This window comes from Nelumbo lutea, chromosome 7 (assembly GCF_056320005.1).
Source record: "Nelumbo lutea isolate HS-2025 chromosome 7, American lotus-T2T, whole genome shotgun sequence".
Classification (NCBI taxonomy): Eukaryota; Viridiplantae; Streptophyta; class Magnoliopsida; order Proteales; family Nelumbonaceae; genus Nelumbo; species Nelumbo lutea.
Window position 1 is genome coordinate 52,783,782 of NC_142690.1, and position 25,104 is coordinate 52,808,885.

The window sequence follows — 25,104 nt, forward strand, 5'->3', positions numbered from 1 at the left end:
AAGATTAGCCATTAGGTATTTACCCTCAATAGTCTTACACTTAACCTCTTAGCCCATAATGATCAAGCACTGCCCGACAAGAGAGGACCTCTCCCTTGGCTGTAAAGAACAGTGTTGCACTCTCTACTCACATGGATTCTAGGAATTAAAACCTTTTGCAAATATTTTGAAACAATAAATATATATATATATATATATATATATCACTATATAAATATATTTTGGAAAAACAAATTTCAACATTTGAAATCAACTACCGGTAGTTTAGGATTCGATAAGAGAGAGTGCATTCCCCGATCATTCACTTTGTCCAACAAAGGGGATGATCCTGTCACTATGATCATCCACTCAGATGAATTCTCGGACTATCCCAACATACCCAGGTTTTAACCCCCTCTAAGAATCTCAATGATTGGCACATCAAAGATAGCCCAATCTGACACCTAAAGCAGTATCATAATCGAGTCTAGGGGTTAGGCATAACATTCCAATTTTTCTCATCTATCTCTAAGGTCTAGGGCAATACTGGAATTTTGGTCCGATTTAAGGTTTCAAGAAATCCCACACTACATGTACCTCAGGTCTCCCCCTAGCAGTTGAGACAAGCCACCCCAACCAACTTGGCGCACATCAATGTCAGCCTTGGTAGGACAAATCTCCCCAGATCTATCCAACGGCTGTGAAGATTCTAAACTAACACGAGTCTCCTATGTGTCCAATTTAAGGGTATTACATAGAAACACACCAAATCACATGAATCAATTATGCACTTTATTCATTTACAATAAATGACATAATGTACATCAATCTGATTGGAGCTAAGGGCATATACTATCTAACAAATCTATGATACAAATTTTACATCAGGTTGATTTTTACATCCATTTGTTTTGTGATTATGATTTTCACTCTTATTTGATATAAAATTTGTATTTTTGTCTTATTTGCATTTATTGACTATGCAAATTTTGTATTTAAAAAACAGATGCAAAATTTGTATAATCTTCCTCCTATCTCAATTGTCTGTACCACATCATCGTCTTGCTTATATACTTTGTTCAAACAAATTACTCTCTCCTTACCCCATTCTCTTTCATTTAAGGTGGGACCACATCATTTTCTTTCAATTTAGACAAGTGACGCACCCTCTTGTTTTTCTCAATTGATCTTGTCTGATATGTCTCATTTTATATGCACCCGTCCAATGATCTAAAGTTAGGGTACGTTTGGTTCATGAGAGTAGAGATCTGAAATTGGAATTGAAATGAGCCATTCAGATTCCAACTATTTAGGTGGACGGAGAGATCCCATTTCCATTCCTGCTGGAATGGTATTCCCCCATTTAAGGAAATAACCATTCCTTCTCCTCCGTGATTATTCCGATTCTGATTCCCATATAAATTAAACAGGTAAGAAGAATAGATCATTCCAATTCTGGTTCTAATGGATTTTGATTATGATTTTGACCGACTGTATATTAAACGGACCCTTAGTGTTGTCAATGAGTCAATCCCAACCCAATTTTGATTCCAATATAGTCCCAACCCAATTTTAACATGTAATTTGACAATAAACCTATATCTATCTATCTATCTATCTGAGGTGGTGCACGAATTGATGTTGCAGTTAGATAGTCCTTGCCAATAGGGTAGAGCTGAGGTGAAAGGATGAAGCCGCATCCAAGATCTGTGATCAAGAAAGATGTAAGAGGTTCATGGAGTTATCCCCAGGTAGGCACTCCAATGCTCAAGTCAGTAGAAAGTGGTGGATGGTCGGGCCAAGCAAAGTAACAATATGGGTGCCAAAAGTTGGAATTCTTTACCTTGAGCGGGAGATACCTTTTTATAGCCAAAGGTCTATGTCCTGATCGGATTAGGCTTCCGGGGTTGCCGGGATGAGGTGAACTGCCAAGATCTTTGGGATAGAGTCCTAATCCCCAGCCTCTCCTGTTCTTGGTTGTACTTATTCACATGACATGGAGTCGACATGGCTGGGAGGATAAGGTGGAGGTTGTGGTAGTAGCGTAGCGCGATCATGGCCGCGGAGTCGGTGTATGCCGTAGAGCTGGTAGGGTGATGCCATGTGGCCAAGGTGACTGGGTAGTGACTAGGCGGCCATGTGGTGTCTGAGGCCAACTCAACCATGATGCGAACACCACTCCTCCAGTTCTGAAGTCGAGGAATAAAGTGCTCGGCCAAAGTGTAGCACGGGAAAGAGCTTTAGTTCTCGGTTGAGGAACTTGAAGTTGAAGTCTGGTTGAGCATCTAGTCCACTTAGTATTCCTCGGTGCTTGTCAAAATTCGGGCATTATGGGATGCAACCAAAGAGTGATTCAATCATTGGCTGAGGAATTTTGGATTATAATTTCAGAATCCGAACACCACTCCCTCAATTTTGAAGTCAAGGAGAGGAGTGCTCGGCCAAGGTATGGTGCAGTCGTCTTTAGAATCCGAGCTAATTTGGTGGTTGGCTGTGATGTGTCATAGGAGAGCTCTACGGTCTTTGGCTGAGGAGCTTAGGTTTGGAACTTCAGAATCCAAACACCACTCCCCCAGTTCCAAAGTCGAGGAGAGGAGTGCCTGGTTGGGGTGTAGCGTGGACTCTTTGGTCGGGGGCTGAGGCATGTCAAGTTCGTCATCGAGTGCGTCCAGGAGTTCTAAAGGCTTGGTAGAACTAGTGCTTTAGAGCAGACCAGGGAAGTCTGTAGACTTGGTTGGACCAGTGCTTTGGGGTGAAGCGGTGTAGTTAATGCTTGTATCATCTTCGAAACTTCTTGTCAGGAATGTCGCTTCAGTTGTGCGGTGACAATCACGTCGATTGGTCTTCCTGGGCTTCGTCAGAGTGGCGCTTGATCTCCATCATTGATCTGGCTTTGATCTACACTCCAAAGTGTTATAAAAAGAGGATGAAGGCATTTCTCCTTTGTCATTTGTGAGAGAGACTACTTCGGGAGCTCGACAAGGGGTTGTTGGCAGTGCTTGGTGTCTACTCTAATTCCACAGCTTCAAGTTCGGTAAGATGTCTTCCTCATCTTCCCATTCTTCCTCTTCTTCTTCCAGTTCTAGTGGTTCCAATTACGAGTTTGAGGTCGGGGAATTTGAGGGGGTAGAGTCGGGGAGGTTCGATGAGGCCGAGGGGGCCGAGGTTGGTCCATTGAGTATGGAGGTAGAGCTTCCTGTGCGAGCTGGTTGTTGGTTTGGGACCTCCCCTTGCAGTTTGACTCTCGGGGACATGGATCGGATCCGAGCCCTGTATGGTATTCCTAAAGAGTTAGAGATGAGGTGTCCACGGATCGGTGAGAGGCCCATGGATGCTTGGTCAGGCAAGGTCTATATGTATGAGAGGGGCTTAGAAGTTGGGCTATGGTTGCCTTTGCACGAAGGGGTAGCCGGGGTGTTTGAATGGTACCGGGTGTTACCGGTGCAGCTGATGCTGAACTCCTTTAGATTTTTTATCGGCCTCAAGTCATACTACTTCGTCCACGACATTGAGCTAACCCTAGTTATGGTGAGTTACCATCTCCAGCTGAAGCATCACCAATAGGGTTATTACTACTTCTCGGCTAGGAAGAATATCAAGGGGTTGGTCGGGGCTCCGTCCTCAGTGAAGCACTGGAAGGAGGGATTTTTCTTTGTGCACTATCCCGGGGGCCTGCCCTTCCCAGCTGTGCTATAGAAGCCAATGATGAAGGTGCCACAACCCAAGTGACATAGGCTTACCGGGGAGGAGAGGTCAGCCTTGAACATGATTGGGGAGATCAACGTAATGTCGTACACGTGTTCTGAGATGCTAATTCTGATGGGATGAGAGATCCATCATATGGATGGCTGAACCTTGTAGGAAGGCTGGGAGAAATTTCAAAAATTCCTCTCTCTCCTATCTAGGAATCGCATTACCTATTTTAGAAAACTACATTTTCAAGGATCAATCTTGTACCAAAACCGGACCAGATCTGAAACCAAAAGGGAGGAGAGGGATATACGTCATACGAAATAGCAGTAACTCCCAATGTAGGTGTTCACGCCCAAGGAGAAAACAAGAATCCTATTCCACTGAAGAAGACACAGTGTGTAGTGAAACAGGATCAGTAGGATGACTCTTCAGCAAGAACCAAATTCTTTAGCAAGAACGAAATGGAGGGCAGGTGAGCATGACTTCTGATTGCTTCTTCTACCAAGAAGCAATATCAATAACAAATATTGATCACTCCCACAAGTGGAGATCAAACTGGGTAGGGGTGGCAAGAACAAGGAAGAATTATGCAGATTGCTATGTTGTATCACTGAGGAATTCGCCCCCTTTATTTATAGCCTTCTCAAGATCAACCTCCTAATCTAATTAGGTGAGGGTTCGTTAATCCAAATCTGATATTTGGATCTAGACTCTTGAATGGATAAGACTTATCTTGTCCTTCAGACAATCCTAATCAGATTATAAATCCTATCTTGCCTCCTTTTAATTAACTAACTTAAGCCCAGTTTGTATTGGGCTTTAGGCCCATTAAGTTTATGTACTCACTTAACCTCTTAACCTGCTACCCAGTTGGCTCTCTTTGTATGACGTGGGACCCAAATATTAATCTACACATTAGGCACATGGGTTTCGCCCAACCCTTGTTACAAGGCGTGGCCGAATTCATTGTAGGGCATAGTGAACCCCTGAGTCCATCACCATGGGCTCTTAATGGGCCTAACATTTACACTAAATGGTCATTGGGTCCAGCCACCTTATGAAATCCCAAAGACTGTGGGCAGATGCAAGATTAACCCATTAGATATAACCCTCAATTGTCTTACACTTAACCTCTTAGCCCATAATGATCAAGCACTGCCCGACAAGAGAGGACCTCTCCCTCATTTGAAAGGAACAGTGTTGCACTCTCTACTCACATGGATCCCAGGAATTAAAACCTTTTTGCAAACATTTTGAACCCATAATATATATATATATATATATATATATATATATATATATATATTTGTATATCTATATATAAATATATTTTGCAAAAACAAATTTCAATGGTTGAAATCAACTACCGGCAGTTTCGATTTCCATCATAGAGAGTGCATTCCCCGACCATTCACTATGTCTGACAAAGGGGTTGATCCTGTCGCTATGATCACCCACTCAAGTGAATTCTCAGACTTTCCCAACACCCAGGTTTTGACCCCCTATAAGGATCTCACTGATTGACATATCAAAGACAACCCAATCTGACACATAGTGTAGTATCATAATCGAGTTTAGGGGTCAGGTGTAACATTCTAGTTTTGCCCATCTATCTCTAAGGTCCAGGGCAATACTGGAATTTTGGTTTGGTTCAGGGTTTCAAGAAAACCCACAGTGCATGTACCTTAGGTCTCACCCTGGCAGCTGAGACAAGCCACCCCAACCAACTTGGCGGTACATCAGTGCCTTAGCAGGATTAATCTCCCCAGATCTATCCAACGGCTGTGAAGATTCTAAACTAACATGAGTCTCACAAGTGTCCAGTTTATGGGTATTACACAGAAGCACACCACAATGACCTGAACCAATTATGTACTTTATTTGTTTACAATAAATGCCAAAGGATACATCAATCTGATTGGATCTAAGGGCATAACTATTTAACAGCTCCCACTTGCACTTAGGTCCAATCGGGTACAAGCCGGTGTCCTATACTTTCCATGGGTTTCTCAAACACTTTCTGTGTTAGTGGCTTAGTTAATGGGCTTGCTACATTTTCCGCTGATGCTACCTTTTGAATCAAGACGTCCCCTCTTCCAACTATCTCCCACAGTACATGACACTTTTTCTCAATGTTCTTCGACTTCAAGAGGGCTCATGGCTCCTTAGCCTGAGCGATGGCTCCAGTGTTGTCACACAACAATGGAATGGGTGATGTGCTGGATGGAACTATTCCTAATTCCTAAATGAACTTCTTTATCCAAACGGCTTCCTTGGCAGCTTCACTTACGTCAATGTATTCAGCCTCGGTTGTGGAATCTATTGTGGACCCCTGTTTGCTGCTTTTTCAGCTAACAACACACGATCCTATCATGAAAATATAACCAGATGTAGACTTTCTATCATATGGGTCTGACTGAAAATTGGCATCAGTATTCCCCTGGATCTGTAGTGAACTGCCATCGAATACCAGACAAAACTTTTTTATCCTTCAAATGTATTTTAGTATGTTTTTCACAGCGGTCCAATCCTCCTACCCTGTGTTAGATTGGTGTCTGCTTACCACACTTACTGCCTGAGAAATGTTTGGACGAGTGCACAACATGGCATACATGATTCTCTCTATGGCTGAGGCATAAGAAATCTCTTTCATGCCCTCAATCTCTTCGAGAGTCTTGGGAGACATAGCCTTGGAGAGAGTGACCCCATGTCTGAAAGGAACATTTCATTCCTTGAAGTTCTGCATACTGTATCTTTTGACAATCTTGTCAATGTAAGCAGACTGGGATAATCCTATTATCCTCTTCGATCTATCTCTATAAAGTTGAAGACCCAATATGTAGGAGGCTTCTCCAAGAGATCTCATGGAGAATTGCTGTGGAAGCCACACTTTCACTGTAGTTAACATTTCTACATCATTCCCAATGAGTAGAATGTCATCTACATATAGAACCAAAAACATAACTTTATCCTCACCGATCTTCCTGTAAACACAGAGCTCATCCAGATTTTGCTCAAAGTCAAACTGGATGTTTCAACTCCTAGAAGCTTGCTTAAGTCCATATATGGTGACTTTTTCCTCTTATAGATCCATTTGCAACCAATTGCCTTTATCCCAGGGGGCAGATCTACAAGAGCCCAGACTCCATTGGTCTCCATTGAGTCCATCTCAACTCTCATGGCATCTACCTACTTCAAGGAATCTATGTCCAACAATTCTTCCAAATAAGTCACGGGATCCTTCTCACTGGTCGTGGTTTCCACCAAGTAACTTTCTTGGTCATAGCCGTAACGAACTGGATGTCTGGAAACCCGGGTAGATCTTCTAGGTTGGTTATTTTCTAGAGCTGGTGGGACATCTCCCACTACCCTTGGACTCTCCTCATCAAGAACAAATTCTTGACGATGATTATCCTAGATGTAATCTTCCTCTAGGAAGTGGGCATTTCAATTACAAAACACCTTTTGCTCTTTTCGATCATATAACAAGTAACCTACAGAGCCTTTGGGGTAACCTACAAATAGGCAATGGCTGGTCTTGGATTCCAATTTGTCAGCACTAGTTCTTTCAACATGTGGTGGACAACCCCAAATCTTCAAGTGTCTCACACTTGATTTCTTACCAGTCCATAGCTCATATGGAGTCTTAGGAACGAATTTGGTTGGAACCCGGTTCAACATGTAAATCGCGGTCTCTAACGCAAAATTCCAAAAGGACGTGGGTAATTCTAAGTGGACGAGAAGTGATCGGACCATATCTAATAGAGTCTGATTTCTCCTCTCTGACACACCATTTAATTGTGGTGTAGCAAGAGGAGTTAGTTGTGATACAATTCCATTTTCCTTTAAGTAGTCCCTGAATTCATCTGAGAGATACTGGCCGCCTCGATCTGATCGAAGGGTTTTAATTTCTCTCCCTAACTGTTTATCGACTTTTTGTTTGAACTCTTTGAACATTTCAAAGGATTCAGACTTATGTCTCATTAGGTACACATAACCATACCGAGAATAGTCATCGGTAAAGGTTATGAAATAAACGTGCTGGTTATGTGTCCTAACATTCACGGGACCACATACATCAGTATGTATAAGGTCAAGTGTGCCTACAAATCTTTCAGGCTTACCGGCAAATGGCTGCTTCGTCATTTTACCCTGAAGGCAAGGTTCACAGGTTGGAAGATCTTCTACAGTTAGAAAATCCAAAGAACCATCCTTTACCAACCTTGTGATACGATCTATATTAATGTGGCCAAGTCGGTAATGCCATAGGCACGTGGGATTAACAATATCACGAGTTCTCTTCTTGGGGATTATTTCCGATGTAGTTTCGAGAGAAGGATGGAGAACATAGAGACCATTCTCAAGTTCTCTGTGTGTGAGGAATTTGTTATTCTATTTAATACTAATCACATTACTAAATAAGATAGAATAGCAATCCAAACACAATTTTGAGACAGAAATCAAATTTCTTCTTAAATTAGGTATGAAAAGACAATCTTTAAGTACAATTGTTCCTTCTTTGAAAACTAGTTCTATAGTTCCTATGGTTGTAGCTGCAACTGTTGCAGAAGTCCCCAAGTAGAATATCACTTCTCCGTTACTCAGTCTTCTACTTATCTTGAACCCCTACAGTGAGTTACACGCATGAGTTGAAGCCCCAAAATCTCTATGATAAAAGATTCAAAATTACCTTACTTCTTAGTCTCCAGATATTGAGGACAATTCCTCTTCTAGTGGTCGGTCTGCTTGTAGAAGTGATAGGCATCTGATGCCTTATCTTTCTTCTGCTTTTTAGTTTTGTTACCCTTCTTCTAAGCCTTCCTTTTAGCCTTCCACTTTTTCTTGCCCGATTTGCCACCTTTAACAAGCATGGCTATCAGCTTATCCTTCTTAATCAGTTCTTCAGCCCTTTGCAACATATTGCTGAGTTCTTGAAGGCTAACATTTAGCTTATTCATGTTGTAATTCATGATAAACTGATTGAAGGACGGAGGTAAGGAATTGAGGATAGCATCAATTTTGGTGTCATGATCTAGCCCTGACCCGAGAGCTTCTAGTTCATTAATATAACCCATCATCTTTAGACAATGGTCATGAACCTGTTGGTTCTCGGTCATCTATGCGGTCATAAACAATTTTAAGACCTTTTTGTCAAGTAGAACGGTTCTTCTCTTCATACATAGTCTTCAGACTATCCAATATATCTTTAGACACTTCGATCTTATCGAATTATCATTGTATCAGATTGTCTAAAGAGGTTATAATATAACACTAGGCAAGAGAGTTTTTCTCTTCCCGTTCTTAATACTCTCTTCTTCAGGCCTCAGAAGCCCTGTCACCCAGACGATCTGGAGCAGGGTTCTTAGCAATTTTGTCCAATTTCTCGGATGTCAGAACCAACATAAGGTTCCAAAACCAGTAAGCATAATATTAGGGCCCTTGAGTTTGTTATCATCCAACAATTTGGTGAAGTTTCTGTTTGCCATTTCTAGTAAAGGCAAGGCAAATTTATAAGTCCACAACCTAATTGATTCATGTCATCACATAGAAAGGGCTTTTAATCTATATTCCATTTCCATTTTGGGCATATTTGAGATTCCCTCCAATCTTAGTGACAGAGATAGTTGTGTCTCTGGAAATGTGAGAAACCACATGGAGTGCATGGAGCCAACTGTTTAAGCACTGCAAAACCCCACCACCTTTTGTGAAGGATCTCATCCACTCATCATATGGGCTTTCCCTTTAGCCTTTGTCAAACAAGGTTCATAACCATTTTAGGTTAAACCTTTCTGTCCAATAAGTGCTCACCCATCATGTTCGTGATCGCCAAGGTACCATGAAAGAATCTTCCATTTTAAGATAGGCCCCTCCCACATCGGTCTATGACGCCCCTATCATCTCATGAAGCAATCTAGCCAAATACATTCGTGGATGGATAGCCCAATTTTATGGTGCATCTCCACCCACCAATATAGCCAACCTTCACACTAATGATGAAGGGCGTTTAGAGAATTCATCATATGAAATTCTCTATCATATGCACTTATATTTAATGGAGGGAACGAAACCCCTTAGAACTGATTTAGACCAAACCAAAGTGGCTCCCATTGGCTTTCATAAAGCCAGATTCAAAGTGGGCCGAAAATGGCTAGGGTTCCAGGGTGTTCCTCTTAGGGAGAAACTAGAGTGAGCCCCACTGAGAAAGGGAGATCATCCAATGATCTTAAGGGCACCATGGCAATGATGTGCATTCAGCCATGGTGATCGAAAGAGCCACTATCGAATCAGCATGGGCTAAGTGCTTATGGCCCATGTTCGTAGCACAGCACACATCCATACATCATAAGCATGAAATCCATAATTGATCCAATCAATTAAATAACTGTAAAACCCATAAATAAAGCCCATTTAATTTGATAATATTACTAGCTAATATTATCTAGGTATATGGGCTAAATTACAAAAAGCAGTTCGGCCCATATAGCATTTATGCTGAATTGCGCTAAAGTAGTTTTAACAGGTTAAAACTGGGTTTTACAGATGTGGGCCGAATTATATCTTGCAATTAACCATCAATCCCTTAGCCAATGAAGGAAATTTTTGGGTTGAGAACAGCCCCCATCGAACCACAGATTCGGTCCAACCGGTTTGGTCCAGTCTGGTTTGAATAGGTATAGGGTTTGATATTTAATTCAAGATCCAATTCAAGAATCATGATTTGAAAATAAAGAAACTGATACATGACTATCAAGAACTAGTAAGAGGGTTGTTCATACGGCTGCTACCCAACAAAACAAAGATTAGTTTGCAATATGCAGTCTCAAAAACTATAAATCGTTGATCCCTGAATCTGCGAAATTCTCTCCTTTACGCTTTCAGCATTGTTTTCGAATGAAATAAAAATAGAAAACCTAATTTTTCTATTAATATTACATCATATTCGAATACCTATACATTCTGTCTAAAATTAAAATAAAATAAAATTAATTATAGACCAAGAATGAATAGAATAAATCAGTAGGTGCGCAAATTTCTTGTGCAAAAAAAAAAAGAATTTGATCTCTACCATACGAATAGCCCAAAATCCAAGAAAAATATATAGAACAATTCTAAATATAAATCAGATTAATAAAGATTTAATTTTAGATCATTCGCCCAAAACTGAGAACCGATTTCCCAGAAAAAATGCTAATTACGCAAATTGGGTAGAACGCCTTCTGCCCATTTGTGTAGATCCATATATGATTTAATTCGGTTTGAGATTTGAACCTGACTCTGATACCACTGAAGGGATGAGAGATCCATCATATGGATGGTCGAACCCTCCAGGAAGGTTAGGCGAAATTTCAGAAGTTTCTCTCTCTCCCATCTAGGAATTGCATTCCCTATTTTAGAAAACTGCATTTTCAAGGATCAATCTTGAACTAAAACCATACTAGATTTGATACCAAAAGGGAGGAGAGGGATATATCTGATACGAAGTAGCAGTAACTCCCAATGAAGGTGTTCACGCCCAAGGAGAAAACCAAAACCCACTTCTACTGAAGATGACACAGTGTGTAGTGAAGCAGGATCAGTAGGACATCTTTTCAACAAGAACCGAATTCTTCAGCAAGAACGGGGTGGAGGGTAGGTGACCATGACTTCAGATTGCTTCTTCTACCAAGAAGCAATATCAAGAACATTTCTTGATCACTCCCACAAGTGGTGATTGAGTTGGGTAGGGGTGGCAAGAACAAGGAAGAATTCTACAGATTGCTGTGTTGTATCACTGAGGAATTCGCCCCCTTTATTTATATCCTTCTCAAGATCAGCCTCGTAATCTAATTAGGAGAGGGTTCCTTAATCCAAATCTGATATTTGGATCTAGGCTCTTGAATGGATAAGACTTATCTTATCATTGAGCTAATCCTAATCAGATTATACATCCTATCTTGCCTCCTTTTAATTAACTAACTTAAGACCAGTTCGAATTAGGCTTTAGGCCCCTTAAGTTTATATGCTCACTTAACCTCTTAACCTGCTACACAATTGGCTCTCTTTGTATGATGTGGGACCCAAATATTGATTTACACATTAGGCACATGGGTTCCGCTCAACCTTTGTTACAAGGCCTAGCCGAATTCACTGTACGAGACAGTGAACTCCTGAGTCCATCACCATGGGCTCTTATCCCAACATTTACACTAAATGGTCCTTGGGTCCAACCACCTTATGAAAACCCAATGACTGTGGGCAGATGCAAAATTAGCCCATCAGGTATTACCCTCAATGGTCTTACACTTAACCTCTCATCCCATAATGATCAAACATTGCCTGACAAGAGATGACCTCTCCCTCATCTGTAAGGAACAGTGTTGCATCTCTATTCACGTGGATCCCAAGAATTAAAACCTTCAAACATTTTGAAACCATAATATATATATATATGTGTGTGTGTGTGTGTGTATTTATATAAATATATTTTTCAAAACAAATTTCAATAGTTGAAATCTACTGCCGGCAGTTTAGGTTTCCATCAGAGAGTACATTCCCCGATCATTCACTTTGTCCGACAAAGGGGCTGATCCTGTCACTATGATTACCCACTCAAGTGAATTCTCAGACTTTCCCAACATACCTAGGTTTTGATCCCCTCTAAGCCTTTATGGATCTCACTAATTGGCATATCAAAGACAGCTCAATCTAACACCTAGTGCAGTACCATAATTGAGTCTAGGGGTTAGGTGTAACATTCAAGTTTTTTCCATCTATCTCCAAGGTCTAGGGCAATACTAGAATTTTGGTCCAGTTCAGGGTTTTAAGAAAACCCACACTGCATGTACCTCAGGTCTCTCCCTAGCAGCTGAGACAATGACTGTGAATATTCTAAACAAACACGAGTCCCATAAGTGTCCAGTTTAAGGGTATTACATAGAAACACACCACAATGACATGAATCAATTATCTACTTTATTCATTTACAATAAATGTTAAAAGATATATCAATTTGATTGGAGCTAAGGGCATAACTGTCTAACAAGTTGTTGTCGGGCTGATGTGCGGGGAGGCCAGTCTGTCTTGTTGCTTCGATTTACTTGTCGAATTCCTTTCCTGAGCTTATGTTTGTTTTGACACCCCAATTTTCAGTTCAGGTGTGGAGATGGCGAACGAGGAAGAGATTGTCCGCAGGATGAAGAAAAGTCAACAGAGGTGAGAGCACAAGCAAACGTTGGGGTTGTCTGTGCTAACGTGTGTTATTTTTTTTGTTTGTAGAATGTATGATTTGCGATCGCATTGAGAGAGAGCACAAGCAAACGTTGTGCAGCTAGCGAGCTTCTGAATCTGAAGGCCCAGTTAGCCGAGAGCTTCGGGTAGCTAGTGAGTGGACGGCTGCGCTGGAAGCAGAGATAGTTGTGCTGAAAAGCTAGATAGAGGACCAAGCAAACGTTGTGCGTGCCTTGAAATAGAAGATTGTTGACTTGAGGGCAGAGCGGGAACAATTGAAGAAGGAGGCCGTTGATAGTGAGGCTCGGGCAATGACCTAGTTCAGGGCCTCAGAGGAATACCAGCACGAGGTGGATGACTTCACCGTGAGCTCTTATGAGGCGGGGTTCAGTGTCTTCTGGAGAGTTCTGCACCATTATCCTGACATCGCCGACGTCGTGTAGGCTTGGGACCCCTATGATGATGAGACCTTGCCTACAGAGGACGATGTTGCCACTGATGTGCAATGGGAATGGAGATGGTGAGGAAGAAGAAGAAGCCACGGATCCTCCTACTAAGGATTGAGCTACTGCACATCCTCCTTTTTGTTTTTTTGTTTTGTTGTTGTTGTCAGGGTGTTGTTGACAAGTTCTCTTTTTGTAATGGCTCAGTATGTCGAGCTTAAAATTATGTACTAACTTCAGCAATCTAATGGGATTATGCTTTTTTTTTTTTGTTCCGGTCTTGTGTACTGCTCTCTCTTTTCCCCTTTTCTTTTGCAAAGTTGTGGTCCTCGGTCTTATCACGACCGAGGTCAGGAGTTGGCCGAGATCTTTGGTCTTCGGCTTGTGTGGTCGGAGTGTGTTTCGAGCTCTCATCTCTTAGGGATGTTCAGTTACCGGTCTCAGGAGCCTTTCGGCTCTTTAGGGGCTGGCTGTTGCTCGACTAGCTCTAGCCTGACTGTCAGTCAGTGGGTGTGCGGTGTTCAGTGATCGCCCTCAGGCCTCGGTGGGTGGGAGAGTTCCTCTCGACATAGGGCTCTAGCCATTGGCAGCCGAGTTGCTTTACTTGGTCGGCTATGCATTGCCAAGCTTTCTGTCATGGGCTCTGGCCATTGTGGTTAGCCGAGTTAATGTACGTTTCGCGGTGCTTGTTGTAAAGTGCGCTATGTGCGTGGCATGCTATAAGTGCGCTATGTGCGTGGCATGCTATAAGTGCGCTATGTGCATGGCATGCATTGTGCGGTGTGTGTGTGCGAGGTGTAGCGTGGAATGCGCATGCATGCTGAGCAACCAAATTGTAGATGAAAAAAATGTTCTTCATTAACATCGAATCACTAATAGTACATTCGGAGGTTCCCAGTATTCCAACTCATCTGTACGGGCCTGCCATCGAGGTCTTCTAACTTGTAGGTGTTGGCTCCGAGGACTCTAGTCACTCTATATGGCCCTTCCCAATTCGGTCTGAGCTTGCCTTCTCCTAGCGTAGACACTATGACTCTGTAGAGGATGAGGTCACCGATTTTGAACTCCCATCTTCAGACTTTGGAGTTGTAGTACTTGGCCATCCTTTGCTGTTGTACTGCCATCCTGATGTGTTCTCGGTCCCGTGCTTCTTCTACCAAACCTAATTCTGCATGGAGGTCTTCATTGTAGAGCTCGGTCCGGAGAGTTGGTGAGCCTATCTCTATAGGTACCATGGCTTTGGCCTCATAGGTTAGGATGAAGGGTGTTTCTCCAGTAGCCGTCCGCGGAGTTGTCCTATATGCTTAGAGTATGACTGACAGCTCCTTAATCCACCTTCCCTTGGCCTAGTCAAGTCTGGTTTTCAGGCCGTGCAATAAGGTTCAGTTGGTCACTTCGGTTTGCCCATTGCTCTGAGGTCGATGCACGGTGGTGGTTCAATGGTGGATCTTCAGGTCAGTGTAGAGGGATTCGAATTTTCAATCAGTGAACTGCATCCCATTGTTTGTGATGAGGACCCGTAGAATACTGAGTTGGCAGACAATACCTTTGTTAGACAATGTATGCCCTTAGCTCCAATCAGATTGATGTACATATACATTTATTGTAGATGAATAAAAGTACATAATTGATTCATGTTATATTTGGTGTGTTTTTGTGTAATTACCCTTAAACTAGACACTTATGATACTCGTGTTAGTTTAGAATGTTCTCAGCCATTGGATAGACTTGGGAAAATTTTTCCTACCAAGGCTAACACTAATGTGCTGCCAAGTAGGTTGGGGCGACTTATCTCAGTTGCCAGGGTTAGACCCGAAACACATGTAGTGTGTGTTTGTTTGAAACACTGAACCCGAATCATCTTCCAGTTGTGCCCTGGACCTTAGAGACTAGTGGGCAAAACTGGAAAAGTACACCTAACCCCTAGAATCGATTATGGTACTGCATTGGGTGCCAAATTGGGCTGTCTTTGATATGCCAATCAGTGAGATCCTTTGGGGGTCAAAACCTGGGTATGTTGGGGCAGTCTGAGAATTCACTCGAGTGGCTGATCATAATGATAGGATTAAACCCTTTGTCAAACAAAGTGAATGATTAGGACTGCACTCTCTCTGATGGAAACCAAAAACTGCCGGCAGTTGATTTCAAACTTGATTGAGATCCATTTGAGTAGAGAATGCAACACTACACCTTGTAGCTAAGGGAGAAGTCTTCCCTTGTTGGACAGTGTTTGATCATTAAGGGCTCAGAGGTTAAGTGTAAGACCATTTAGGCTTGTTATACTTGATGGGCTAATCTCACTTAAGACCATTGTCCTTGGGCCTTCATTGGATGGCTGGATTCAAGGACCATTTAGTGTAAATGTAGGGCCCATTAAGAGCCCATACTGATGGACTCAAGGGTCCACTATGTTTGATAGTGAATTTGGCCAGGCTTTTTCGTAGAAGTTGGGCTGAACCATATGGGCTTATGTGAGGTCATTGTTGGGGTCTCATGCCATACAAAGAGAGCCAAATTGACCAGCAACTAAAAATGGATGTGAGCCAATTGCTTAATGGGCCTAAGGCCCGTGATTAATTAGATTAATTAGGGTGTCACATGACAGCTTAAGACAGTCAAGTGACTTGGGTGAATATGGGCTTAAATCACCAATGGGATAAGAGGATAACTCTTATCCACTTAAAGAGTTCAGATCCAAATAAAGATTTGGATTACGAAGCTCCTAATTGGATTAGGAGAGCTAATCTTTAAGGCTTATAAATAGAGGAGGGAGAATGAGGAGGGAGAACTACTCTAGTGATCACCTTTCTACTCTCAGTTTTCTTCCTCTGCTCTTGCCGCCCAAACCTAGTTCGTTCTCCAGTTCTTGGACTGATAGAAATCAGTTCTCACTTATGATTTTGCAAGAAAAATCATATTAATTTCGTGCTCGTCTCCCTTGCTTGATCCAAATTGTTGGATTGCAGTTCTTGCTGAAGGACTGTGTTGCTGAACCGACTTCACCCTAAGTTGTGCCATCTTTAGTGGAAGCTAGTTTTGGTACCCTCTTTGGGCGTGAACACTCACTTTGGGATCTACTCATGTGGAATCCATATCAGGTATTCTCCTTCCTTTCTTTTGGTTTCAGATCTGGTCCGGTTCATTGCAAGAATGATCCTTGAAAAATGCAAATTTTCTAAAACTATACGATTCTTGGAAGGGTAAAAGAAATTTTTGAAATCTTGCCCAACCATCTAGCATGGTTCGGACATCCATATGATGGATTTCCCCTTTGATAGTGCGTTGTCTCAGATGTTTTTAGCTCGAGGGATTTTCTGAATGTTGAACTGCTAAAGCCATTGGACGAGCTCTTGTACCTTCTGTAGGTAGCTCGCCATTGTGGGTGTCCACGTCCCGAACTGGCTATGAATTTGATTGACTACTAGCTGAGAGTCATTGAACACTTCAATTCTCCGGGCTTCGAGGTCTAGGGAAATCTGAAGTCCAATGATGAGGGCCTCGTACTCAACTTCATTGTTGGAGGCTTTGAACTCAAATATGAGGGCGTGCTCTAGTACCATGTTGTCTAGGCCGAGGAGGATGAGGCTAGCCCCACTACCTTGTTTGTTTGATGAATCATCCACATGGAGAGTCCATACCTGTGGTGTCGGGGCTGGGTCTTGGGTCGTGAAGGTGCATCATGCGTTGAAGTTGGCCAAGGATTGGGCTTTGATTGCAGGCTGAGGTGTGTAGTCGATGTCAAATTTGATCAGTTCCACGCTCTATTTGATCAGGTGGCCAGATGCTTCCAACCTCTGGAGTACTTGCTTGAGGGGCTAGTCAAAAAGTACCCGAATGTTGTGAGCTTGGAAGTATGGTTTAAGCTTTCTAGCTGAGGTGACCAGTGCTAGGGCCATTTTTTCTAGGTTGGAGTACCGGGTCTCCGCATCGTCGAGAACCTTGCTGGTGTAGTAGATTGGCCTCTGTATCCGATCTTCCTCCTTGACCATACTGAGCTGACGACTTCGTCCCCAGCCGTGAGGTAGAGCAACAGCTCGTCCCACGGGCTTGGTTTGGTGAGGAGAGGCAGTGAGCCTAGGCATCGTTTGAGATCTTGAAAGGATCGATCACATTCCTTGGTCCATTGGAAGTCCTTTGGATGCTTGAGGGCCTTAAAGAAAGTCAGGCACTGGTCTGTGGATTTGGACATGAATTTGCTGAGGGCAGCTATTTGACCGGTGAGGTGCTGCACTTCCTTGTGAGTCCGGTGTGACTGCATGTCGAGGATGGCCTGAATTTTTTCTGGGTTGGCTTCAATTCCCCTCTATGCCACCGTAAACCCTAGGAATTTGCCGAGGCTGACCCCGAAGGTGCATTTGGTCAGGTTTAGATTCATCCTATTTTTCCTGAGGGTGCCAAAGATTTCCTAGAGGTCGGCCAAGTGATGCTCAGCCTTCTTTCTTTTTACGAGCATGTCATCCACGTACGCTTTGACATTTCGGCCGAGCTGATCCTTGAAGACCTCATTCACCAATCGCTGATAAGTAGCACTAACGTTCTTGATGCCGAAAGGCATCACCTTGTAGCAGTAGAGTCAGTTGTCAGTGATGAAGGTCATTTTCTCCTAGTCGTCTAGGTTCATTTGGATTTGATTGTATCTTGAGAAAGCATCCATAAAGCTTAGGAGTTCGTGTCCCACTATTGCGTCAACGAGCTGGTTGATCCTCGGTAGGGAAAGTTGTCCTTGGGATAGGCTTTATTTAGGTCGGTGAAGTCAATGCATATTCTCCACTTCCCATTGGCCTTCTTCACTATCAACATGTTGGCTAGCCAGTTGTGGTATTTCACTTCCTGAATGAAACCGGCGTTGAGCAACTTTTGGACCTTGTTGGTGATCACCTGCCACCATTCTGTAGCAAAAATTCTCTTCTTCTCCCTAATGGATCGGTAGCGTGGGTTGGCGTTCAAGCGGTGGGTGATAACCTCAGGGTTGATCCTCGGCATATCCACTGCTGACCAAGCAAACACGTCAGCATGATCCTTTAGTAGCTGTACCAGCTCTTCCCGGAGCTGGTCGTCTAGAAGAGAGCCAACTTGGACCGTTCTCTTGGGGTCTTCTTCATTGAGCGGCACCTAGATTAGGTCTTCAATAGGTTGGCCACACCGGGTCTTCACTTCGTCCTATAGATCATAGGCTTCAGCCATCGGTGTCTCTACGGCAGGGTGCGGTCCTCGGTAAGAAGTCAGATAGCATTGTTGTGCAGTCCTCTAGTCTCCACGTGCCATCACTATGCCATATTGGGTTAGAAATTTCATGGTGAGGTGGAAGGTGGAAACCGACGCCCGCAGAGCGTTGAGTGTCAGCCTACTGAGGATGGCATTGTAGGATGAGGTGCAACGGACTATGATGAAATCCACCATGGCCATTGCAGTGATGTTGCCATCTCCGATTAGAAGGGGGAGGGTTATCCTCCTAATCGGCATGAGGGACTCCTCGGAGAAGCCCATCAAGGGAGTGTTGAAAAGGGTGAGTCGGTCTTTGTCAATGCTAAGCTTCTTGAATGCTTCTTCGAAGAGGACATCGGCTGAGCTACCTGTGTCAACTAGGATGCGCTACACTTCAAAGTTGGCTATCTCAACTACTCCCTCGGAGGTTGTCCTCTGTGAAAGTTATCAGGTCTTCCCGCCTCTTCTTCTATCCTTGGTCGTCGATCTCGCACAATCACGCATACTTTTTGGGCCCCGAGCTGCTCTCTCCTCTCGTAATGATCCCTCCCGATATCACATGAATGACACCGGTAGGAGGAGTTCGGGGTGGTGGCCGAACATTTTCTATGCGCGACTCTTCTTGTGCTGGCTTCTCGCTCTTGTCGACGAATCCACCGAGGTACCCATGCCTGATCAGGTCCTCGATGTGGTTGTGGAGGTCGAAGCAGTTTTCCGTGTCATGGCCATGGTCCCTTCACAATATTTGTCACGGTTCCTCTTGTTGCCCTATGTCTTCATATTTTCGGGCCAGTAGATAGCTGCGAATGCAGATCTGTATCAGAACTTCAGACTGCAGTGTGTTTAGTGGCATGAAGTTCTAGTAGGTCAGTGGGGGCATTCTCGGTCTACGGTCGGGCAGGCGATCCTGCCTCTTATGATTCTGATCTTATATCTCCGTCTTCTGCTTCTCTATGTCCCTCCTCTTCTTGTCAGGCCTTTCTTCCTTGTCCAGTAATTGTGCCTGGGCTTCTTCTGTGTTGATGTACTTCTGTGGATGGCTCATCAGTGCGACTAGTGTCTGAGGAGGGGTGGAGTCCGTGCTATATGGCAGTGATGGCCACGGACTAGTTCAGGTTCTGGACCTGCAATGCTTTAGTGTTGAATCTCGCTAGGTAGTCTCTAAAAGATTTTGTCTTCCTCTGCCGCACTTGCATGGGGCTGGTCGAAGTTTTCCATTTTTCTAGGTTGCTGTGAATTGCACCAAGAGCTGGCTCTCCAGCTGCTCACATGATGCTATGGAGCATGGGGGAAAAAAGGAGTACTAGGTTAGGGTCGGGCCCTTGAAGGTGACCATGAGAGCTTTGCACATCATGCCCTTGGACGACCCATGCAGCATCATCTGAGCCTTCAATGCTTCAATATGGTCGTCGGGATCGGTATTCCCGCCATACTTGTCGAACTGATGTGCCCGCCACCCTGTAGGGGGTATTTCGTCCACTATTTCTTGGACGAAGGGTGGCTTTCTGACGGGCTGAATGGTCGATTGCACGAGCTGGTCTACATGCAGTGTTGTGCTCCTCTGAACTTGTGGCGTGCGTGGCCTTCTCTTTCTTAGGCCATACAGGGCAGTCTTTTACCAAATAGGACTCAGCAACGGAGACTACACGGGGCAGCATCCACTTGTCGAGCCTTTCCTTAGCAGGAATCCATGTAGTCTGATGTGTCCTACTACGGTTGTCAGGTTTGCGAGAGCGGGTGGAGGAGATGGATTTTCTTGTCGTATCTTACTTTTCTTGACCGGACCACGCTCCCTTCTTTTCTGACTGGCGTGTTTTGGGGTCCTCGGGGTGAGGATCATCCTTCGTATGCGTCAGGAAAAAAGGGGGGACAGTTTGAGTGGGTGGTGTAGCAGACCCCAATGTCTACATCATCTCAAAGATTTTGTCAACATTTTCTTGCATCGCTTGGAACTATATAGGGTCGACTATTGCTGGAGGCTATTGAGTTTCTTGGTGCAGGGGGCTATGATAGCGAGATTCTCGAGATGGGGATCGACCTGTTGAACACACGAAATGATTTCTGGGCATCTTGATCGCTTTCTTGAGTGCACGGTGAGAGAGAGATTTTAGGGAAGGCTTTTTATGCATTTCCCATAGATGGCGCCAATCCGATGCTGCTCGATCCGAGGTGCTGCACTAACTGAGGTTGTAGTTAGATAGTCCTTGCCAACAAGGCGGAGTTGAGGTGGAAGGATGAAGTCGTGCTCCAAGATTTGTGATCAAGAAAGATGTTAGAGGCCCGAGGAGTTATCCCCAAGTAGGCACTCCGATGCTCAAGTCAGTAGAAAGTGGTGGATGGTCGGGCTGAGCAATAAGGGTGCTGGTCCGAGAAAAGTAATAGTATGGGTGCTAGAAGTTGGAATCCCTTACCTTGAGCAGGAGATACCTTTTTATAACCAAAGGTCCGTGTCTTGATCGGATTAAGCTTCCGGGGCTGCTGGGATGATGTTAACTGCTGAGGTATTCGGGATAGAGTCCCAATCCCCAGCGGAGTTGTCTCCATCCTCTCCTATTCTTGGTCATAATTATCCGCATGATGTGGAGACGATGTGGCTGGAAGGATAAGGTGGTGGCTACGGAAATAGTGTAACGCAGTCATGGCCGCGGAATCGATGTATTCTACGAAACTGGTAAGGCGATACCATGTGGCCGAAGTGATTGGACAATGACTGGGTGGCCACGTGGTGTCTAAGGCCAGCTCAACCATGACCCGAACAATATCATTTTGGTTTTCATTGATTAAGAATAACCAAAACCGATTTGATCAAATCAACCAAATTATATAACTGTTACGTTTAACGAAAACTGAGATTCTATATAACTGGATCAGTTGAATTGGATCACTGTCCGGTCTAAAGGGATCAGTCCTTGATATTTAAAAAATAATTAAAATAACAAAATAACCATTGCCCGAGTTGAATGGATTGATGAATAATTCAACAGTGTGTTTTTTCTTTTTTAATAACAGTTGAGAGATGAAATAGAACCTGTACGGCTGTACCTTAGCTGGTTTTTCGGATTGAATGGTCCAACCATCCTAATCTAGACGATTTTAAAACCTTAGAGAGAAAAGAAAAAATCATTTATCAGACAAACATGCATTTGTTAGTTCATTCTATTATAAAAACTACATCTTGGAGTATATAATAAGGAAAATTTATTTATATGACTAATAATTAAAAATAAAATTTAATTTATTAGTTCCCAAAAATTCAGGGTCAACTTACCATCAATGTATTCATGCGCCATGAATTGAGGAATCAAAAGATCTTGGGACTCCAAATTCCAAACAACTAAGACTCTTAAAGCATGTGAAGTCCGGTAACCGGACCAAGCCCCTAAGTGCACATGTATCAATTAATGGATGGTCCGATGGTTCAACCAGAAAGATTGGGTAACTGGACCAAGCCCCTAAGCGCACATGTACCAAATAATTAAAACACTTATGACCGAGTCAATTTATCATAAATTATAACCTATGATATTTATACTTTTGAAGATAATTTGGAACCATAATGATATAGGCGCATGTGGTAAAGTCTGGGTTGGTGCCACGTGACATCGGCAGGATGCAATTTTGGCCGCCCATCGCCAATTACCTTCAACCACTCTCAAGGCAAGGTTACTTATAAATAGGGGTGTCCCTTTTCAGGTAAAGGTATCTCACTCCTCATTGCTCTTTATCCCTCCTGTTCTTGAGTGATCTTGTTTGAGCTTTCTTTTCGGGCAACGTCTAATCCCTCTTGTACATTTGACTAACTTAATTATTGGAGTCTCTACTCCAGAGAGCCTCTGACTTGCTCTCTTATTCTCAGGTTAAACGCATTGGCCTCAGCCATAGAAAGCAGATTTACCTTATTACCCTCGGCCCTATCCTTGGCAGCAACACATTACATATTTAATCTTTATGAATTTATTTTTATTTGATCAAACCAAATTGTGGACGGGATAAAAATTAAATTAAATTAAAACTGACGAGAATACGTGCCAGGCACGTGGTTTCTCACTCCAGTCACACTCCCTCCACACGACAAGGCTGAACCTATGCCTCCTTGGTTTGGTGGAACACATGTCAAACAGACATCAATGCCGCGTGGCATATAAGACGACAGCGATAAACACGAATGAAAATAAAGAAATTGTGATCAAAAGCATTTGACGTAACAGGCTTCATTGTTTTATGAGTGTAGAAGTGTGACAATATTCATGCAATACCATTTATCTTCATTGTTTATAAGCATATAACGTAACAAGCTTTATTTATAAAAAGGCATTCCCATCTAATAAGCAATCTCCATTAATTAAGCCTTCATCCATCTCAAGACAAATCAATAAGGTGAATTACAGTACAGAACACTACACCAGTCCATGGCAATAACTTGTTCTACCGTTAGAGTCATCATCTTCATCTTTCTCATCCTCTTCACCATTTTCTCCGGCCAAGTCCTCTCACAGTCCGACAACAGCACTGAATCGATCTTAGAAGAATGCCGGCCAGAATCAGGGAGCTGCAACAGCAAGTCGAAAGCTTTGCCGCTCAAGATCATAGCCATTGTCTCCATCCTTGTGACAAGCATGGTTGGGGTTTGTTTGCCTCTGCTAGCTCGCTCCGTCCCTGCTCTGCAACCTGACAGAAACCTTTTTGTCATCGTTAAGGCATTTGCATCTGGTATCATCCTCGCCACAGGATTCATGCATGTTTTGCCTGATTCCTTTGATATGTTGAGATCTCCCTGTCTGCCTGAGAACCCATGGCATAAGTTCCCCTTTAGTGGCTTCGTGGCAATGTTGTCTGCAGTGGGAGCTCTAATGGTGGACTCTATCACTACTAGCATATACAGCCGGAGAAGCAGCATGGATGTAAGACCAGCAGAGATAGAAGTTGCTGATGATGAGGAGGATAACAGGGATAGAGTGATGGGTGTTGTAATAAGCTCTGGTGTACACTTCCATGGACACTGTCATGCTCCAATGGATACCACTACCAGTGGAGACTCACAGCTATTGCGCTATCGTGTTATTGCCATGGTTAGCTTGATTTCTGTGAACACATATATACATGAATTTGCTTGTGATCGAGCTCATTGAATTAGAATTAATGGTGGTTTAATTTGTTGGCAGGTTTTGGAACTGGGTATTATTGTTCATTCAGTTGTGATTGGGCTTTCATTAGGAGCCTCAGACAACTCCTGTACAATAAAGCCTCTCGTAGCTGCACTTTGCTTCCATCAAATGTTTGAAGGAATGGGACTGGGTGGTTGCATCTTCCAGGTATAGAGATTTAGAACCACCATGATGGCTTCCATTAATGTTTTAATTACAGTAGGATATGATTACTTCGCTATTTCTTGATCATTTCAGGCGGAGTACAAGTTTCTAAAGAAAGCTCTAATGGCTTTCTTCTTCTCTGTCACAACCCCATTTGGGATTGTCCTTGGAATTGCATTATCAGCAACTTACAAGGAGAATAGCCCAAGCTCTTTGATGACAGAGGGACTATTGGATGCTGCATCTGCAGGGCTTTTGATCTATATGGCTCTGGTCGACCTCCTTTCTGCAGATTTCATGGGCCCCAAGTTGCAACATAATATTAAACTCCAGATCAAGTCCTACATCGCTGTACTCTTGGGTTGTGGTGGCATGTCTCTGATGGCCAAATGGGCTTGAGCCTTGAGATGATACATATTAAGGAGATAAGTTATATTGTAATAAAGTGTATATGTAAAATACACAGAACCAGTCTTATCTATTACGTTGGAATGTCTAATCATGATATATAAGTTGGGTAATTTAGAAGGGAATTACATGTAGAGAAAGGGGAATGATTATATTAACTATTGCCATTTGAGGCCATTTATGAAAAAAAAAAAGATGAAAAAAATATTGCCATTTATAGGTACTCCATCAAGTTATTGCTTTTAAAAGAAAAAATAATTGCAATTGGCATTTGGGCTTTGTTTCGGTTTGATTGAAAATAAGAGAGAAAGAGTCAATCGAGGGGAAGTTGTTAACACATTTTGTGAAACTTCTTTGGCTGCGTTTGTAAATGATGTAATGGAGTGTAAATTCTGGTTTAAGGTAAATTTGCACTCTGGTTTATTTTTGTCCGTATTCGGAAACATTACATTTATGCATTGACAAATGACAGATTAATGCATATTTACATTGATAATAAGATGTAAAAGTACATCAATAAAAAAGAAGTAACTTTGCATTCAAGTGGCCTTTTGATAAAAAAAAAACATATTCTTTAATTTATTAGAATTCATGTTTGCATCCATTGGTAAGAAGGTAAATTTGTCAGTGCAAAACTAACCCAATTTTACAATTTATATGAACCATTTTACACTCTACATATTTACATTCACACTTATTTGCATCGTTTCCAAGCAGCCAAAAGAATTTTCCCTCAATTTTCTATTTCTCTATTCTGCTCTATCAAATCAAACGCACATAACCAAAATGTCCCTCTCTTTAATTTTTGAAAACAAATAATTTTACTCATACCATGAATTCATTCTCCCGGATTTCATGTG

The 25,104-nt window shown here is 42.8% G+C and overlaps 1 protein-coding gene across 1 annotated transcript; it reads left to right on the top strand.

Annotated features, from left to right (window-relative positions):
* Window positions 1-22,936: 22,936 nt before the first annotated feature.
* On the top strand, window positions 22,937-24,359 carry LOC148846397 (putative zinc transporter 10). Its single transcript, XM_088956126.1, has 3 exons — window positions 22,937-23,596; window positions 23,690-23,839; window positions 23,930-24,359. The coding sequence occupies exons 1-3, from the start codon at window positions 22,937-22,939 to the stop codon at window positions 24,233-24,235; spliced, it is 1,116 nt and encodes a 371-aa protein (XP_088812252.1). The 3' UTR covers window positions 24,236-24,359.
* Window positions 24,360-25,104: the final 745 nt, after the last annotated feature.

What these genes read in the sequence shown, in the direction of transcription:
- LOC148846397 (XM_088956126.1), top strand. Translation starts at nt 22,937, where the DNA reads ATGGCAATAACTTGTTCTACCGTTAGAGTCATCATCTTCATCTTTCTC. An exon ending in GCTATCGTGTTATTGCCATG is followed by an intron (nt 23,597 to 23,689) that starts GTTAGCTTGATT and finishes ATTTGTTGGCAG; the next exon opens with GTTTTGGAACTGGGTATTAT. An exon ending in TGGGTGGTTGCATCTTCCAG is followed by an intron (nt 23,840 to 23,929) that starts GTATAGAGATTT and finishes TGATCATTTCAG; the next exon opens with GCGGAGTACAAGTTTCTAAA.